The following is a 19,396-nucleotide window of genomic DNA, read 5'->3' on the forward strand; positions in this document are numbered from 1 at the left end:
GAGCGAGGCGGGAGGGTGCTGCCCTCTACTGGGTCGCTTGAAGAAGGGGAAGGGATCTCAGCGGTAGCTCTGTGACAGCCACTTCCGCGGGTTCTGTTCTGAGTGGACCGGAGCATCACTTGAGTGGATCTCAGAGGTAGCAGTAGGAGCAGATCGTTTAATTCTGCAGTGCAGGTTTAAATGCTGCTGCTGCTGCAAATGTGTAGTGGGGACGATGATGATGGCGATGACGAGAATGATGATGATGACAATGATGATGATGATGACGATGATGACGATGCTGACGACGATGACGACGACGATGCTGACGACGACGACGACGATGACGACGATGACGAAGATGACGATGATGACGAGTGATGGTGATGTTGTTGACGACGATGATGTCGATGATGATGATGATGTTGATGACGACGGCGAAGGCTACCACAGAGACACAACGCCCGGCAGTGAGCACCGTCCTCGGAGGAGGGAGTCGGGCGAGGGTGAGGAGGTGGTGAGTGGCGCTGTGTTCCAGGTGAGTGGGTGAGCCGAGTGGCTCTGCGTCACCTTGTTGGCGTTTTTCAGGTGATCGTAGTAAACCTCCTGGATGGCCTGGAAGTAAATGACTCCCTTCAGCTTGGCTTCGTGTTTGTCTGCGTGGACACGGGCGCACAGAGGGGACAGAGACGGCACAATGAGAGAGATAAAGATTCCCCGTGTAGCCCGTAGCCGACTGTTGGGGCAAGTGCTGTTAGCGAGCTGCATCACCGATGGAGGGCGGCACGGCGCACGAGGAGGTGGTGTGGGAGGAGCCACCGCCTTTGTCAATGGCGACGATAACGACGACAATTTTTGTGACGACGACGATAACAACAACAACGGTGATGACAATGACAACGATAACAACGATAACGACGACAATAACAAAAACAATGACAACAACGACAACAACAACCATAACGACAACGGTGATCACGATGATGACAACAACGATGACAACAACCACAACGACAACGGTGATCACGACGATAACAACGACAACAACAACAACCATAACGACCACGGTGATCACGATGATGACAACAACGATGACAACAACGATGACAACAACCACAACGACAACAGTGATCACGACGATGACAACAACGATGACAACAACCACAACGACAACGGTGATCACGACGATGACAACAACGACGATGACGACGACAACCATAACGACGACGGTGATAACGACGACGACGACAACGTTTTCCGGCGGCGTCGCTGGCGTGCGCGCCGACCCACCGGCGTAGTAGGCCAGCGTGCGCTTGTTGCGGTCGAAGACGAACCAGCGCTTGCGCCACGTCTTGATCTTGCCGCCCATCTTGGTGAGGAGGCCGCGGCAGGTCTTGGCGGTGAGCGCCACGTGGCGGCACGTCTCCACGCCGTGGCCCGCCGCCTCCACGTGGCCACGCAGGTCAAAGTCCTCCTTGCGCACCGGCAGGTAGCGAGTCAGCGGGCGGGACTGCTCACGGAGAGACGGGGGGGAGGGGTGGGGGTGGGTAGGGGTGGGGGGAGTGGGGTGGTAGGCGAGGAGGAGGTGCAGGGAGGGAGGGGGGGTGGGGGAGGGAGGGGGGTGGGCGGAGTGGGTGGGAGTGTGGTAGGGGGTACGGAGGGTGGGAGGAGGGTGGGGGAGGTGGGGATGAGGGGGTGGGGGAGGAAGGTGGAGGGAGGTGGTGGGGAGGGAGTGGGGGGGTAGGGGAGGAGGGGGTGCAGGGAGGGGGTGGGGGGAAGTAAGAGCGTGATAGGGGGGATGGTGGGGGGAGGGATGGGGATGGTAGGGGGAGGGAAGGAGGTGGGGGGAGGGAGGGAGGTGGATGATGGGGGGGAGAGAGGAAGGGGTTGGGGGGAATGGAGGGGAGGAGAGGGGTTGGGGAGGAAGGTGGGGGGGAGGGAGGAGGGGGTGGGGGAGTGAGGGGTGGGGGGAGGGAGAGAGGAAAGAGTTGGGGGGAGCACGATGGGGGGGGGGGGGGGGTCACAATGGTTATTTAGACTACAGCAGCAGCAGCAGGAGAAACCCGATGACCTGTGAAGCTCTTTTGTCACCGGTGTCCAGTCGGGGCACGGGCTGAGTGTGCTGGAGGGACTCGTTGTTGTCGGGCAAACTCTTACAGCCGCATTGCTCCTGCAGCATCAGCAACAGCAGCAGCAGCATCAGCAGCATCAGCAGCAGCATCAGCAGCAGCATCAGCAGCAGCATCAGCAGCAGCAACTTGTTGCGATTATCGCCGAAGGAGGTACGGTAGCTTAGTAGCACAGTTTGGTACTGACACCCCATTCTTGTAGCACAGAGGCCACGTGTGTATGTTGATTGTTTACGTATGTGTGTGTATGTGTGTGTGTATGTATGTGTGTATGTGTGTGTGTGTATGTGTGTATGTATGTGTGTATTTATGTGTGTATTTATTTGTGTATGTATGTGTGTGTGTATGTGTGTGTGTATGTCTGTAGTGCATGATTAACTTCTTTCGCACCGTACGTTTACAACCGCGATAATCGGAGGTGCGGGCGGAAGGACAACAAACTAAAAACAACAACAACAACAAGCAGTTGTAAAGAATGTAGTTTGTCTATCCATGCAAGTCTATGGGTCTATGAAAGTCTATGGGTCTCTGTGCGAGTCTGTGGGTCTCTATGCGAGTCTGTGGATCTCTGTGCGAGTCTGTGGGTCTCTGTGCGAGTCTGTGGGTTTCTGTGCAAATCTGTGGGTCTCTGTGCGAGTCTGTGGGTCTCTGTGTGAGTCTGTGGGTCTCTATGAGAGTCTGTGGGTCTCTGTGCGAGTCTGTGGCTCTCTGTGTGAGTCTGTGGCTCTCTGTGCGAGTCTGTGGATCTCTGTGCGAGTCTGTTCAGGATCCACGCGGGGATCCCCACACATCTCTCAGTCTCTCCTCCCGCGCGTCGCCGCGTCTCCCTGCATCTCCCCCCCGCATCTCCTCTTGTGTGTCTGCCTGTCTCCCTGCATCTCCTCTTGTGCGTGCCTCCTGTTACACCCCCCGCACCCCCCCCCCCCCCCACAGCTCCACTCACTCACCTGCTGCACGGCGTGCGCGTCCCTGAGCCTCACGTCAGCCCCCCGCGACGACCCCCCGCCCGGGCCCCCCCCTCCCCCCCACGACGGAGCCCCCCCCGCGTCCCCCCCACCCCGGGGGGGCGGCCCCCCCCCGCCCCCCGCGCCAGCGAGGAGGCGCCGCTGCCGCTCCGTCTCGTCCCGGAGCTGCGCCTCCACTCGCTCGCGGCGCCGTCGCTCGAGATCCAGCGCACGCCGGCGCTCCTCCGCCTCGCGCTCCTGCTCGGGGCGGGGGGGGGGCAGCAGCGGCGGCATCAGCGTCGGCGGTGGGTGGTGGGTGGGTGGGTGGGTGAGTGGGTGGGTGGGTGGGTGAGTGGGTGGGTGGGTGGGTGGGTGGGTGAGTGGGTGGGTGGGTGGGTGAGTGGGTGGGTGGGTGGGTGAGTGGGTGGGTGGGTGGGTGAGTGAGTGGGTGAGTGGGTGGGTGAGTGGATGGGTGGGTGGGTGAGTGGGTGGGTGAGTGGTTCAGTGAGTGGGTGAGAGGGTTGGTGGGTGGGTGAGTGAGTGAGTGGGTGGGTGAGTGAGTGAATGGGTGAGTGAATGGGTGAGTGGGTGAGTGAATGGGTGAGTGAGTGGATGAGTGAGTGGATAGCTGAGTGGATAGCTGAGTGGATGGGTGAGTGGGTGAGTGAATGGGTGAGTAGGTGAGTGAGTGGATGAGTGAGTGGGTGAATGAGTGAGTGAATGAGTGGGTGAGTGACTTTGTAACTTTTGTGGCCAAACCGTATATATGTTTTGGTTCTCATAACACACACACCACACCACACACACCACATACACCACACACACGTACATCACACACACAGACACACGTACACCACAAACACACGTACACCACACGTGCACGCACGCATACATAGCCAACTAATTAGCACGGTTGAGTTCAGCATACATACAAAGACAAAGTCACTCTCCGAGTGACTTTAAATTCACCTTCATCTCCAAGAGCCTCGCCTTCTCCACCTGTGCATCCCTCAACATCCGCTCCATCTCCTCCAGACGCACCGTGTCCATGCCGCTCGCACTGACGCACGCGCACACAGACACAGAACCCCCCCCCCCCCCGGTGCAGCCTCAGTAGACTGTTCGCAAGCATTACTGATGAATGCCGGTACGGTGGCACACGAGGGGGTGGGTGGCCAGCACCACGCCCGGCTGCGTTTGTCTCCTCAGTGGTGATGGTTACACCCCGCAGATACAATGCATCCACCATTGCCACCACCACTCCCACCACCGCCACCAACTCCCACCAGCAGCACCACCACCTCCACCGCTGCCACCACCACCGCCAGCACCACTCTATCATCACCACCACCGCCGCCACTTCCATCATCACCACCACTTCCACCACCACCGCCGGCACCACCTCCATCATCACCACCACTGCCACCACCTCCATCATCACCACCACCTCCACCACCACCACCGCCACCACCGCCACCGCCACCACCACCACCACCGCTACCTCCACCACCGCCAGCTTCAAACGCGAGGAGCGACCGAGCGTCTGTGCGGCGTTCAGAGTCAACGCCGTCGATCGTCTTCGCCAAGCCGCTGGACCGGTCGTGGCACGCGGAGAACCGCCCTGATGTCGATTGTGTCGTCGGATTGCGTCATCGGATTGTGTCGTCGGGTTGCGTTCGGTTGCGGGGTTATTCGATTGTTTAGACAATGACGACGGTTCTCCTGCTGTACGGGGTACAAAGACAAAGATCCCCCATGTAGCCCTCAACAAACTGCTGGGGCAAGTGCTGTCAGAGAGTCGCGAGCAGCAACAACGAAGGCCGGCACTGTCACAGACGAGGGGGGGGGGGTGGGTGGCCGGCACCACGCCCGGCCGCCTTTGTCTCCCCAGGTGGCGACGTTTACTACACACCGCACCGGGTACTCATTTGAGGCCGAGTCGACCTAGGGGAGGCCCAGAACCGGTTCAGACGCTCGTCAGCGGGGTTGGCCGTGAGCGGGAATCGAACTCGGGTCCTCTGGCGGCTTCTGGAACTATCCGCGGCGCCACCGACACACGAGCCAGTGGCCGGCAGTGCCAGGCTAGGTGCACCACACCTGGACATGGCATCGGGTGAGCACTGCGAGTTGGCGTTGGAGACGCTGGTGTCCATGCTGTCGGAGCTCTCCAGGCTCAGCGTGTCGTAGGCCCCTCCACCGCCGCCCACTCTTCCCCCCGCTCCGTCACCACCGTTCCCCAGAAGCTCCTCCACCACCATCGCGGCGGCCGCCGCCGCCTCCTGATCCACCTCCTCCTCCTCCTCGGCGCATCCCCTGGACGACGACGAGGTGGGGGACGAGGGCAGCGCGTGGAGGGCTGCCCACTGCGTCTGGGCCTCGGCCGCGGCCCGTAGCCTCAGGTCGGCCAGGCGACGCCGCTGCTCTTCTATCACCTGGTGCCCTGTGGGGGGTGGTTGGGAGGGGCCCCACGGTGGCGAGGTGTTAACTACCTCGCCTGGTCTACAGGAGGTCGTGGGTTCGATCGCGGAACCTGACGATGCCTGCTGCTGTATATTTGGAGTGCGCGTCTCTCTCTCCCTGTGGTCGCGTGGATTTAATCTCCGGGTCCTCCGGTTTTCTCCCTCCATATTTACAATGATGATGATAAGCCCACTTTGTTGAGCTATAATTTGTGATATCCAGGTCGTATTCTTTGGTTCTTTCGGTAAAGTCACGTAGATAGAACAAAAAGCACTACCTTCTTGGTTCTTTCGGTAAAGTCACGTAGAAGGGAAGTAATAAAATAATAAAAATAAAACATAATAAAACAATTCTCACGACGTTTCGGCTACAACGCAAGCAGCCGTCCTCAGGTGAAAACCAGGTCCGTCGAGGCGACAGAGTCTGAATGAAACAGCACACGAGCTTGGAGCATATATATAAGCTGGGCGCATTGACAAAGGAATTTGCATATCAAAAGGAATTTAGCATATTTATGGGAAATGCAGGAATGTGATTAGTACTGCATATGCATGTGCATTATGCAGGATTAACAGCATCAAAGGGAGCAGCTCCCTGCATTTCCCATAAATATGCTAAATTCCTTTTGATATGCAAATTCCTTTGTCAATGCGCCCAGCTTATATATATGCTCCAAGCTCGTGTGCTGTTTCATTCAGACTCTGTCGCCTCGACGGACCTGGTTTTCACCTGAGGACGGCTGCTTGCGTTGTGGCCGAAACGTCGTGAGAATTGTTTTATTATGTTTTATTTTTATTATTTTATTACTTCCCTTCTACGTGACTTTACCGAAAGAACCAAGAAGATGAATCCTTGCAGTCACGAAAGCTTTAAATCGAAAAAGCACTACGTTTCGATCGCAACACAAGTGGTGTGTTGCGGTCACAACCGCTTGTGTTGCGATCGAAACGTCGTGGTTTTTGTTCTATCTACGTGACTTTACCGAAAGAACCAAAAAAATATGAATTCCTGCAGTCACGAAAGTTTTAAGTTAAAATATAGCCAGGTCGCTTCTGAAAAAGAGCTACATGGCCCAGTGGGGCCTTACCTGGTAAAATAGAAAATAGTTTATAGTTTGTGTTGAAGCAATGTTGTTGTAATTATGCACTCCTAGAAGATAGGCCATGCTGTGGCTGAAGGAATGTGTAAAATACACTCTAATGTTTTTTTTTATGTTCAGGGACAACTGCCACTCGGCCTAGCACCCCAGAAAAGCCTTACCTTTTTCCTGGAAGGTCTGCTGCCGCTTGTTCTCTATCTCCTGCAGGGTGGCCTTCAGGTTACGGGGCAGGCTGTTGGTGCCCAGCTGGGCCAACACAGAGGACTGTTCAACAGAAATGTCCACAAAAAAAACAATTAAGATAATGAGCAGAGTGTTTGGGATTTGCAGATACAACTAAATAGCAAGGTAATAAGTCTGATGTGAAGATTATATATGAAGAATTCTAAAAACATTTCAAGAACCTTGTTGTCAAGTTATGTATGTACACTGATCTTCTTCCGCACAGTATGTAGCCAACCGAGCCAATCTGCTCATATGATTTTTTTTTATTAATGGGGGAGCGTTAGTTGTGTTATGAAGCACAGATTGATTATTGTGAATAACTATTTACTTCATGTTTTACACAGGAAAGCCTTCACTAGTTCTTTAAAAAATACTGTTTCAGCCATCTCAATCCTCTAACCCTGAAAGCAGACACCTCTCGGTTCCAGAGTACAGAAACTTCTTTTAAGATTTATCCCAAGTCCGATTGCAGTAAAATCACAAATGTCGTCGGAGAAAATGGATTGTAAGTCGAAGTACATACGAGAGTCATAGTGAGACCATCATTCTCGCTCTCCGAGCAGTTGTTGCTAGGGATTGCATCATCACTGCCACTGCACCAGCCAATCAGCTGCGCCGGAAAATAACCCCCCAGGCAACATGGCCGACATGGCGTCTCCCAGGCAACATAGCTGGCATTATTTCACGACTCCATGTGCTTTGGCTGAGGTAATATGATACTATTAAAGTTTGTTAACATTGATATCATAATTAATAATATTGCCATTTTATTATTATTAGCGCTTGAAATCCACTTACAATTTTTCCTGCCCAATCGTGAGATTTCTCATAGCTCAACCGTAACTGCCTTATCTTATATAAAACTGATCTTACGACACTGCAACGATGTTGTTACTCATTCTGTACTCTGGCCCCTGGGTTTAAATCCAGGTTTCTCACTGATGCTGGCTAAGTGTCTCTGGCCAGGTCATTAAGATTCCATGGACCAAGAGACGCCCAGAATATCAGCGGTACTGGCCCAGCATGTCCCTGACACAGCCATTATGAACCTCCTGAGAGAGAGAGATACACACCCACACCCAGGGGTTGAACCCAGGATCTCAGCAGTGCTGGGTTCTAAGTCCCCCCTCCCATCCCCCACAGGGCAAATTTGGCATGACGACACTGGCATGATGCAAAGCTGAACCACTATGCAGACAACTCAGCAGCCTACTTGCTGTACTGCCGCCTCTTACGGTCACCGGCTCACAATCGGGCACTTTGGAAAGAGAAGTTCACGCATGATCTGATAGGCTCACAGGTGACGACATCACATTTACGCCACTCTATTTAAGACCGAAACAGGAGGATGTGTCCACAATTCCGGCTGTCGCCTGATGAGGTTGGTTGTTGTTGCTGTTGTGATTACCGGCGAAACGTCACGGCTACTCGAATTGTAAATTGTGTGGTGGGAGGACCCGGAGAAAAATCCACCCAACCACGGGGAGAAAGAGAGACGCAAACTACAAATATACAGTAGGCGTCAGAGTCGGGCTCGAATCCACGACCTCCTGAAAACCAGGCAAGGTAGTTAACAACTCCTTGCCACCGTGATGATGATGAGAGAGCGAGAGACGCAAACTACAAATATACAGCAGCAGGCGTCAGGGTCTGGATCGAACCCACGACCTCCCGTACACCAGGCGAGGTAGTTAACATTGCCTAGCTATCGGGACGCCCACGAACATCTGCAACGAGAGGTGAGCACGCTCCACCCCTGGCCACGTCAGACGGGCAGGACAGCGGTTGGAGATAGCCGACGCATGAAAAGGCTTTTGATCCCCCAGTTGGGAAGACCCGGGGGGGGGGGGGGGGGGAGTAGGGAACAGGAGTCGAACCTTGAGGCTGACGTTGCGGCCGAGTGTGGCGCTGCTGTAGGGGGTGCAGGGCGCGGAACTGGGGGCAGCGCGCCGGGATTTTTTCCCTTTTAGCCGGAGCGCTGATTCCCCGCTCACATCCAGCTGCTGGTCGGTGAAACACCAAGCGGACGTGGAGTTGGCAACCGCGGAATTTATTCGAAGAGTTACAAATAAATATTCCGTTTAACGTCCCCCTCCGGCCGCCGGCGCGAAGGCCCGGCAAAGCGCGAGATAGGAGAGGCGGGATAAGCGGCCGTGAGCCGTGCTTGCTTGTACATTAGCCATGCGGCGTGCTCGTAAAAAGCCTTATACGGCGGCGGAGGGGGTGGGGGGGGGAATGGGAAGGCAACGGTCGCAGATCGTTTTGAGATGATGGGGGCCCCCCTAAACCACAATGCGGTTGCATTTTTTCGAGAGTTGGTGGTGGTCTAGACAAGGCTGGCAAGCATCCTGTACGTTGCAGTGGGGGGGGGGGGGGGGGGGTGGTTAACATGGCGTGCACGCAAGGCATGATGGGAACGATGTCTCCCTGTTCCCTGCTGCAAAAGGTTTAGACTTTTTATTTGATATGTTTTCTATACTTTCAACTTTTTATATTTTTTAAAAGCTGAATAATCTCCAGAGCAGATTTGGGGACCCGTTGCAACTGCAGAGCGATCGTTCCATTTAAGAATCGAGTTCTCGCGGAGGGTTTTAATTTGAAAGCGCCGGGTGCAAGCAAAGGAGGGGAGAGGTTCTTGCATTGGCCGACATCACGAATTTCTACGCGCGCGAGCCTTTGAGGGTTTCACGGACGTACGTTGAACTTATTTTGCACCACCGTACGTAGCCAACCGTAGCTAAGAGGAGGTGCGGGGGCCAATTCGTTTGTCTAGATGATGATTTACAAGTGCCATAGCTCCATGTGGCTTCCTAACACTGGAAGGAAGAACGTTCCAGACGGCGACAGAAGCGCATCCGAAAGCGCCACGTGATGATGCAGTGCGGCCCTCCGAATGCGGTTTTGTGGTTACGCCCCGTGCCGTTCGGCGCGATGTCTGACGTTCCGCTCCCCACGTGCCGGAAGCTGCTTCAGGAAGCTGACGAAAACGAAACTCTTCAGCTCCTGAAGAGGCTCCTCCGGCACGCGTGGCGCAAAATGTCGGACGCCGTGCAGAACGACGCGCGCACGCGCCGCCGTGTGCGTCTGACCGTTTTAACGTTTAGACTTGAACAAAAAAACACTCAAAAACAAATAAAAGCGCGGTGCAGAACAAAAAATCATGCGCACAGGCAACCGTAAGGCTTTGCAGACTGTGGCTGCCGAACAAGGCCTCAATAGCCATTCGCGTGAAGGAGGCCTTGAAACCGAGACGATATTATCGTTCGTTTATCCTTTGCGAGGCAGCCCGACCCAAGCAATAGACAGCCAGGAAGATGGAAAAAACATTGGAGAATGCCCTTCATGCCAGTGTCGTACACCAAACTCAAAGCCTCTCCCGAGGCACAATTTCCCCACTTCCCAGTACTCGACAGGAAGTCGTGAAAGCCATGCGTTCGGGGGTGCATTCTGGGAAGGGAGAAGAGATGGTGCATGGTGAGAGCTGGGCAGGCCGTGGTTGAAACTCCGGACGCGAAGTCAGCGACAAAGACGCTGCATGCGACAAGTCAACGTCGACTCCACAACGTAGACACCACATCAGCATGTATGCAGTCTGTTCTCCTGCATAACGCCGCGCGTTGTTTTTACAACGTGAATTGGGATGTAACGCGACGAATGTTGCATTAGGAGGCACAATTTTTTTCATAACGCGGATGCCAATTGGATATATAACGTGATCTAGCGAAAGGAACTACGTCGCGTGAGTAGTAATAAGCGGTTTTAACGGCTGCCTCGGCCTAGCATCATCATCACACGAGGCATTGCGATGCTGCTGGATGCTTCTAGACGCTACCCACGCACGCCTTGGTCCTTGCTCAGCCTGCGTTACGGATCTCACGCGTTATCGCGGACCGTGCTTTACCTCAATATTATTCATTATGACGCGATTGTTCCACATGACGCGATTGTTCCATAGGAACTTAACGACTACCACCGCCACATTAGAGGAGAACAGGCTGTACTCCGCTCGACTGCCACCACTCACAGCCTAGTCACCATTGTCCTAGCGACGGCTGGGCTCCATGGCGTTGTTGCGTCGTGTTCGTTGTGGCAATGTTCACACTCCGGTGCCCCTTACTGGACATCTGTGCCAAAAGAGCTTCATAGCTCATCGGATTCCTCCTCCAGATTCTGATTCTGACACCCAGGGCTCATTACCGGCTCAAGTTAAGCACGGTGTTGGGCTGGCTCGGTTGAGCAAAAGCCGTGAACAAGAAAACATCAAGCTAAACCGAACCGATTAGCCGGAGACTCGTGTTCCAAGACGTCTGGAAGTTGCAGGGTAGTGGTTGGGTCGTCCCGTTTACCGCCGAATCTCTCACGGAACGTGCGAGCAGGTTCAACCTAGTCGCGCTGTTGTTTTTTAAAGACGTTGTACTGTACTCACCGCGCAGAACCATAGCGACACGACCACCGCCGCCACTCTACGATAGCCGGCGACAAACTGGGGCCGCACTCCTCCCCTCCCGCCGCATGGCCTTGTGGGGGAACGTCGGTACATCTACCGACCTGAAGACGTGCCGATGAAGTTATTTTATTGTAGTTTTTATTCCGATTCCGTTCCGATCATGTACACGTACGTCATCGGAGCGGATTGTACACATGTGTAGTGACATCGCTGGATGTCACCATGCTGTGGGTGCAGTACCGGCCCTAGAGGGGCAGGGCATGCAGTGAATAACTGTGCTGGATGGCACCATGCCTTAAGTGCAGTGCCGACCCTTCAGGACAGGGTGTGTGGGTGCCGACCGAAGGATAAAGTTGCGTGAGGCCATGGCACTCTGGTTGACCCGGGAAGACACGTGACTGGTTAAGTTGACAGAGGGGGATAGGGGGGGTCATGTGATTGGGACCCAGATCCTTCCCGAGGATTCTGGAAGGTGGGCGTGGCCAAGGGCGGGGACCGGCCATGCCGCAGAGAAGAGAAGCTGGGTCCCGAGAGGGACCAGGGTTGTTGTTCATCCTGGAAGAAACCTTCATCTACGAGTCTCCTACACATAGACCTGGGCCGAAGTCGTTGGTCCCGGTCCGTAGTAGTGGTTACGTTGTGACTAGTGTAGTTAGCCTGGTGGTCACCACCTTAGGTTGTTATTATGTTAAGGGGAAGTTATCCCGTGTGTTGGAACTTAATAAATGTGTTGCCTCCAAAGTTGACGTCTGCGACTCAGTTGAACCCATTACACATGTATACATACATACAGTGTATCCATACACACACAAGAGAAAGTGATGATGTACGTGTACGCACACGTATGTATCATCGGAACGGGAAATATTTAATAATAAGCATTTACTCTTTCGCTCGAGTACCTCCGTGATAGGTGGGCCTGACTGCCCGGTCGCAAACGACACCTTGGATGAGACTAAAGTCTTCCCTTTTTGTGGCCTGATGCTGAATTGACGCTCAGTTCGGAATGTCCGTACGTGGCTGAACCGAGCCGATGTCAGGGGCAGCCAATAAGTGCGATGGGCCACTTTGAATTTACAGCTGAGAGCCGAGGAGTCGGGCAACCAGGTAAGGCCCATTGAAGGATGATAGACTAAGTTGACCCCCTGGGAGGGATGTTGGACTGAGCCGACCTTCTGGTTCAGACCGCCAATGTGGCCTCCGGACGAGACTGATGCTCTCCCTTGCCCTGCCCCCCCCCCACCCCTCCTCAGCCCTCCCCCGCCCCCCCCCGAATTGAGTCACCTGATCAGCCGCCCCCCTCGATCCCCCACGCTGCTTAGCGGGGAGCGGGGGCGGCGGGGGGATGGTTCTGGGGGGTCCAAACCCAGCGACGCAATCGCTGTACCACCGCTCGGAGCCCAGCGGGGGGCACAGGGCCAGCGCACAGTCACGTGGCTGTGTGTGGGTGTTTGAGGGGTGTGTGGCGTGTGGGTGTGTGTCGTGGGGTGTGTGTGTGTGTGAGGGTGTGGGGGTGTGTGTCGTGGGGTGTGTGTGTGGGGGGGTGTGTGGGATGGGGTGTGTGGTGTGTCATGTGTGCGTGTGTATAGGGTGTGTCGTGTGGGGTGTGTAGTGCAGTGTGTGTATAGTGAATGTGTATAGGTTATGTTTGAATGGTGTGAGTGTGTGTATAGCGCGGTGTGTATGTGTAGATACAATGTGTATGTGGTGCAGCGTGCGTGGTGCAGCGTGTGCGTTCACAGGGATTTGGCAAGCAAAGTGCCGTGCTCAGTGTTGTTTTGTCGTGGGTGCATAAGGGACACAAAAGGAGAGGAAACAAGAGAAGAACACGTAAGCAGGCAGAATAAACAACACGTAAGCAGGCAGAATAAAGAAGCACAGCATTCACGGAGAGTTTAGGCGCGGAAGATAAAGTCGCGTTCTGGCAGTGAGAACGCTAAAGGTGCTGCCCTGCAATTATTATGATTATTATTCGCTCACGCCACGAACTACTCTTCCACGCGGGGCAGATGTTTTTTTTTTAAGAGGAAAGAGCACCCACACTTTGCCCCCCACCGCACGAGACTCAGTGAGGCTTATCTTCATAAACGAGAGGAATCATTGTAATGCTAAGGTTGAATAACTAGGCCTCGAAAAGTCTGCCTTTACCCGCCCTCCCCTCTTGCCTAGACATCTGAGCCCAGAGAAGTGACTCAAACAGGGCAGGGGGCCTAGGAAATACTTGTGGCCTCCCACGAACTCTACGCATTCGTGAAGAGCACAGGCCCCAAAGGGGAATGCATAGAAGACGTTTCAGAGTTTGAGTGAATAATAGTTGGAGAATGCACAATACATTGACCAAACTAAAATGATAAACTATTTTATTTGTTACCAGGTCAGGGCCCACTAAGCTGCTATGTATTTTTCAGAAGTGACCTGACCACAAATGATGGCTCAAAAAAAGTTGCTTATCATGTGTAAATTTATCGCAGCCAAATAATCTAAACGCACGTTTCTAAACGGGGCCTTCAAGGAATATGAAGATCAAATAGCATAATTTTTTAGAGTGCGTCGCCATCATAGTAAGTCGATCATCAGCAGTAAAGTCCAACTTTACTGCTGATGATTTCAAACACTTTCTACGGCATGTACACTAAATGGGGAATGGCTTTAAAAGTTGTATAATCTCCCTGTAGATGTAGATGCCACCGCCACGATCTATTGCACAGTGGTTGAATTTACGACTCTCGGTCGGAACAGGCAACTGGACATACGGACAGCTTCGTTCGTATGGCTGAAAGTTTGTAAGTCGAATGTTTGTAATTAGAGGGGTCCCTGTAGTGTTAAAATTAAGCAGGAAATTATTGAAAAACACGAAAGAGGTGTCAAAGCAACTGCTCTAGTTAATATGGCCTGCCCCAATATGTTCTTATATCGTGTATTTATTAAATTGTGTGTTTAAACTATATAAACTACCGATCTCCAACTGCTCAGCACTCCCAGATCTAGGTTGTGCCCTTTTGGCGATCGTGCTTTTGTTAGCGTGGCACCCAAGCTATGGAACGCCGTGCCACTTGAAATCAGGGAGTCGCAGTCGGTAGATATATTTAAGTCTGCTTTGAAATCGCATCTCTTTAAACTGACCTTCACTCTTTAGTTTGTTTCCTGCTTTTCATGCATTTCAAACATTGATCGCTAGATGGATGCGTATGAGTGTCTTGTACACACAAAGAAAGGGAGCAGAGGGCAAACCTCTTCAGCGAGAGGGATGTCAGGAGGGGAAGCCTGGGAGAGATTGACAGCAGAGCGGGCGGTTTCCATGACGGCCGAAGAATGAGTGGGAGGGGCTTGGGTGGGGTGGGCGTGGCCTGACTCAGGCTCCGTCCCCACGTACAGCTGATTGATTTGGCTGAGGGTGAAGTACTCCTGAAGAGAGAGGGCACGTGGGAGGGGTTAACCAAGCGCCTCCACCCCCCAACGTTAGCGACGTGCTCGCTAAAGCCGGAAAGGTCAGGTTAATAATGGGAGCCGGGTTGAGCACGTGAGCGATCAATCGTTAGCGCAACCAAAGTGGTATGGCACAATAGGAATGAGGTGGAGAGTACGAATGATTTACACTGCAGGTGAGATGGGACAAAGGAGACAAAGTGTAGACAAATGAGGCTACTAACCAAATTGTACCAAACAAGACAGAAAACTTCATGTAAAAGAGAGACTAGGAATGAAGACAGACCGAACGAGACTGACGGTCCAAACAAGACAATTTTTGTTAACATATGTAAAGTTCTTTGTATTGAATCGTGACTCCGAATCATAAAGATTAGTCAAACAATTAGGGGTAGGGGGCGGGGGTGGAAGGTTAATAATTCCATGCCAAATTTAAACACATGCACGTCGTCAGTCATGTTTACAAGGTCAAAGGCATGGGGCGGTTTAGCTATTTCATTCATGCAATTCGGTCGCGTTGAGGCGCGGGTAACCGTTCATTTTAATCAGGAAGTTGGGATGAGTTCCCGATTTTTGGTTTAATACGAAAACATCTGAAAACGTGGCCTAGATACGAAGTTTCGGACGATCAGAAGTCATGCTTTATTTCGGACCGAATTTAGAAGCTACGACGCCACACAGGAAGTGATGCCATTCCCATCCCAATGGCGCCGCAGGAAGTGATGTCACTGCCACGATGCCACAGTAAGTAATGCCACTCTTGCAATGCCACAGGAAGTGATGTAACTTCCTTGACAACGCTGTCCGCAAGCAGCTTGTCAACCAAATTAGGACTACGATTCAAATACAATTTGTCCACTCTCCTTGATAAGGGGAGGCATGCTCATTAATTACAGCGGTGTCGGACTTTGTCATAACCCTAGGCACTACTTTCTCAGACAGCAACAGTGGTCATCTTACAGATGAACTGACCACTGCCATAGGAATGCGGATTTTCCACCCATTTGATCAGGCAGAAGCTGTGACTGTGAATTATCATATTAGCAGCAAACCATACCTGGCGTAGGTTACGGGCGGTTTGAGCAGATGATGATGATGACGAAGACGATAATGACGACGATGATGACGATGATGTTAGTGTGAGTGTGGAGGGGAAGTCAGATGGGGTGTTAATGATGTTGAGTGAGGGTTCGGGTAGAGTTAGGGGTTCCTGTAAATGAAGGGCGGGGAGGAAGGAAGGAAGGAAGGGAGAAAGGAAGAGAGACACACACGGGGCAGGGAGAGAAAGTTGCAAAGAGGTAGAGGTGAGGGGGCAAAGTGACAACAGCACGTCCTCAAAATACCGGGGGCAGAAGGGAAAAGGTGTAGCACCTGCAATTACCCGCTCACGCCACCGCCAGAGAAAGGACCAGCAGCTCTCGCGGGGGGGGGGGGGGGGGAGGACTGTTATAATGCGGAATGCGGCCCCTGTTATAACGTGGAACGAGCGCCGATATAACGCGGAACGCAGCGTTATAACGCGAAACATGCACCTTGTACGTTGATCAGTTTCTCTTATTTCTATCTACGTACACATACGTACAATCCGCTCCGATGACATACAACCCGCTACGATACAATCCGCTCCGATGACGTACCTGTACGTGTACGTCATCGGAACGGAATCGGAAGAAAAAGAATAAAACAACTTCATCGGCACGTCTAGAGCTCGGCAGACGTACCGAGGCTCTCCCAAAAGGCCATGCGGTGGGAGGGGAGCGTGCGGCCCCAGTTTGGCTCCGGCTATCGCAGGGTGGCGGCGGTGGTTGTGTCGCTACGGTTCTCCGTGGTGGGCACAGTACAACATCTTTAAAAACAACGGCGCTGCTGCTGCGCCCATCACTCTTCAACACGAACGCCGAGCAGCTTTGCGCGTTGCTCCCGAGAGATGCGGCGGTGAACGGGACGACCCACCGCACCACACAACCCCGCGACTTGCAGGCACGTCCGGAAACACGGGAGAGGGGTCGAACAGCTGCCCCTAACCCCCCCCCCCCTCCAGACAGATCCAGGGTGCCTCACATCATCTCATCTCAGCCGTTCTCTGCAATCTTGGCTCTAGGGCACCACCCCCCCCCCCCCAGCGGTTGTTCCCTACAAAGCCCAGGAACCGTTAAGACTCTGAAAAGTAGCGGTGGGTTGGGGAATACAGGGTGCTTCAAAAAAATGTTAACACTTCGGAGAATTTGCAACAACGCCACCAGAAAAGTGCTGCCTTCGAGCTCTGGAGACCACCTGGAAAAGATTCCAGGCGTGCGTTGACAACGACGGCGAACAAGTGGGAGACATTAACATTATATTTGTCATCATGTCACAGTGTATTAGCCGCTCTTTTCCCATTAAAAACGACAAGTCCCATGTAAGTGTTAATTGTTCTGAAGCACCTTGTATTTACGGCTACGTTTTTTTTGGTGTTTTTCGTTCCGTCCTCCCCCCCCGCCGCCCCCCGAATCTGACAGAGCGCGGTTAACGGAACGGTGGTTTGGGGCACGTGGGGGGGTAGGGGGGGGTAGGGGGGGTGGGGGGGGAGAGAAAGTCAACACGGGGGCACCACTGCGGTCACCTCTCTGAGGGCAGGAGACAGGGCGGCTCCGACGTCGACGTTCCCCATCATCTCCGCCAGCTCCACCTCCACCAGCGACAGCTCCTCCCTCTCCTACGGGCGGCACAAAGACAAAGATCCCCCCCCCCCCGGACGTGTAGCCTTAACAGACTGTGGGGGCAAGTGCTGTTAGCGGCAGCACTGGTGAAGGGCGGTACTGTGGCACACGAGGGGGTGGGTGGCCAGCACGACGCCCGGCCGCCTTTGTCTCCCCAGTGGCGATGTTTACACACCGTGCTAAGTACTCATTTGAGGCTGATTCGACCTAGGGGAGACCCAGTGAACCGGTTCAGATAATCGTCACTGGTGTTGGCCGTGAGCGGGAATCGAACTTGGGCTACTGGGTTTTTAGATCAGCGAGCTAACTGCTGCACTACCGCTCCCCACCACACAGACACACATACACAGTCAAAGGTTGATGTTGGTGATGATGAAACGTCGTGAGAATTGTTTTATTATGTTTTATTTTTATTATTTTATTACTTCCCTTCTACGTGACTTTACCGAAAGAAACAAGAAGTTGGTGATGATGTTGATGTTGGTGATGATGTTGATGTTGATGGTGGTGATGATGTTAGTGATGCTGTTGATGTTGGTGATGATGTTGGTGATGATGTTGACATTGATGTTGATGGTGATGTTGGTGATGATGTTGGTGATGTTGATGATGATGTTGTTGATGATGTCGGTGATGTCTCACCCTTTCGTAGAGGCGCACGAGCGTGCCCCTCTCCCGCTGGAGTCTCTGCCTCTCCACCTCCGCCGCCCGCAGCGTCTGGTTGGCCTGACGCTCCAGCGCACACAGACGCTCCTACACAGACAAAGGTCCCCCGTGTAGCCTCAAACAGCGCCTATCAAGGCCGGCATGTTGTCACCCTCCTCTGGTCCCCGTGGTCCCCGCGTGTCTCCACTTGTCCCTACTTCTCTGTCCACGCATCTCTCCGTGTGCCTCTCCCCGTGTGCCTCTCCTTACATGTCCCCGCGCGTCTCTCTTGGCGTCTCGTCTCTCTCCCCACGTGTCTCCCCATGTGCCCCCGCGTCTCTCCCCATGTGTCTCTCCCCGCGTGTCTCATCCCGCGTGTCTCTCCCCCCGCGTGTCTCTCTCTGTGTGTCTCTCCCTGCACGTCTCTCTCTGCGTCTCTCTCCCCACGTGTCTCCCCATGTGCCTCTCCCCCCGCGTCTCTCCCCGTGTGTCTCTCCCCGCGTGTCTCATCCCGCGTGTCTCTCCCCCTGCGTGTCTCTCTCTGTGTGTCTCTCCCCACGTCTCCTCGTGTGCCCTCTCCCCCCGCGTGTCTCTCTCCGCACGCGAGGCACCTTGCGAGAGACGATGGTGCGTCTCAGCTCCGTCATGTCCTTGAGCACACTGTGCAGTCCGGCCTCCCTCTCCTCCTCCAGCCGCGACTCCGTCTCCAGCTGCTGGAACTCCAGGTCCTCGAAGCGGCGAGCGCCGCACTCGAGCTGGTCGCTCACCTGGGACATCGTCGTCGTCATCATTGTCACTCTCGTCATCATCATCACCGTCGGCGTCATCATCATCACCGTCGGCGTCATCATCATCATCGTCGCTCTCGTCATCATCATCGTCATCATCGTCATCATCATTGTCGCTCTCGTCATCATCATCATCGTCATTATAATCATCGTCACTCTCGTCATCGTCATCTTCATCGTCGCTCTCGTCATCATCATCATCACCGCCATCGTCATCATCACCACCATCGTCATCATCACCGCCATCGTCATCATCACCACCATCGTCATCATCACCACCATCATCATCATCACCATCATCATCATCACCACCGTCGTCATCATCACCACCGTCATCATCATCACCACCATCGTCATCATCACCACCGTCACCATCATCACCACCATCGTCATCATCACCACCATCATCATCATCACCACCATCATCACCACCGTCGTCATCATCACCACCGTCGTCATCATCACCACCATCGTCATCATCACCATTGTCATCATCATCATCACCACCATCGTCATCATCACCATCATCATCATCACCACCGTCGTCATCATCAC

The 19,396-nt window shown here is 53.6% G+C and overlaps 1 protein-coding gene across 13 annotated transcripts in view; it reads right to left on the reverse strand.

Annotated features, from left to right (window-relative positions):
* The window catches only part of LOC133358467 (pleckstrin homology-like domain family B member 1), a 101,098-nt gene that overhangs the window by 8,296 nt on the left and 73,406 nt on the right, over positions 1–19,396 (reverse strand). For 7 of the 13 annotated variants that reach the window (XM_061576770.1, XM_061576772.1, XM_061576776.1 and 4 more), the window contains 13 exons: positions 18,665–18,820; positions 18,051–18,161; positions 17,312–17,404; positions 15,767–15,919; positions 14,515–14,688; positions 12,568–12,720; positions 8,714–8,839; positions 6,773–6,875; positions 5,150–5,492; positions 4,022–4,112; positions 3,056–3,310; positions 1,270–1,489; positions 550–635 (listed from right to left, as the gene is read on the reverse strand). In XM_061576770.1, coding sequence (XP_061432754.1) covers positions 550–635; positions 1,270–1,489; positions 3,056–3,310; positions 4,022–4,112; positions 5,150–5,492; positions 6,773–6,875; positions 8,714–8,839; positions 12,568–12,720; positions 14,515–14,688; positions 15,767–15,919; positions 17,312–17,404; positions 18,051–18,161; positions 18,665–18,820 — 2,064 coding nt within the window. The remainder of the gene's footprint in view (positions 1–549; positions 636–1,269; positions 1,490–3,055; positions 3,311–4,021; positions 4,113–5,149; positions 5,493–6,772; positions 6,876–8,713; positions 8,840–12,567; positions 12,721–14,514; positions 14,689–15,766; positions 15,920–17,311; positions 17,405–18,050; positions 18,162–18,664; positions 18,821–19,396) is intronic. The other 6 variants (XM_061576769.1, XM_061576777.1, XM_061576775.1 and 3 more) reach the window with 6 other exon arrangements.

The sequence above is a fragment of the Lethenteron reissneri genome, chromosome 62 (assembly GCF_015708825.2).
Source record: "Lethenteron reissneri isolate LAM-NWPU_2019-01 chromosome 62, ASM1570882v1, whole genome shotgun sequence".
NCBI classification, from domain to species: Eukaryota; Metazoa; Chordata; class Hyperoartia; order Petromyzontiformes; family Petromyzontidae; genus Lethenteron; species Lethenteron reissneri.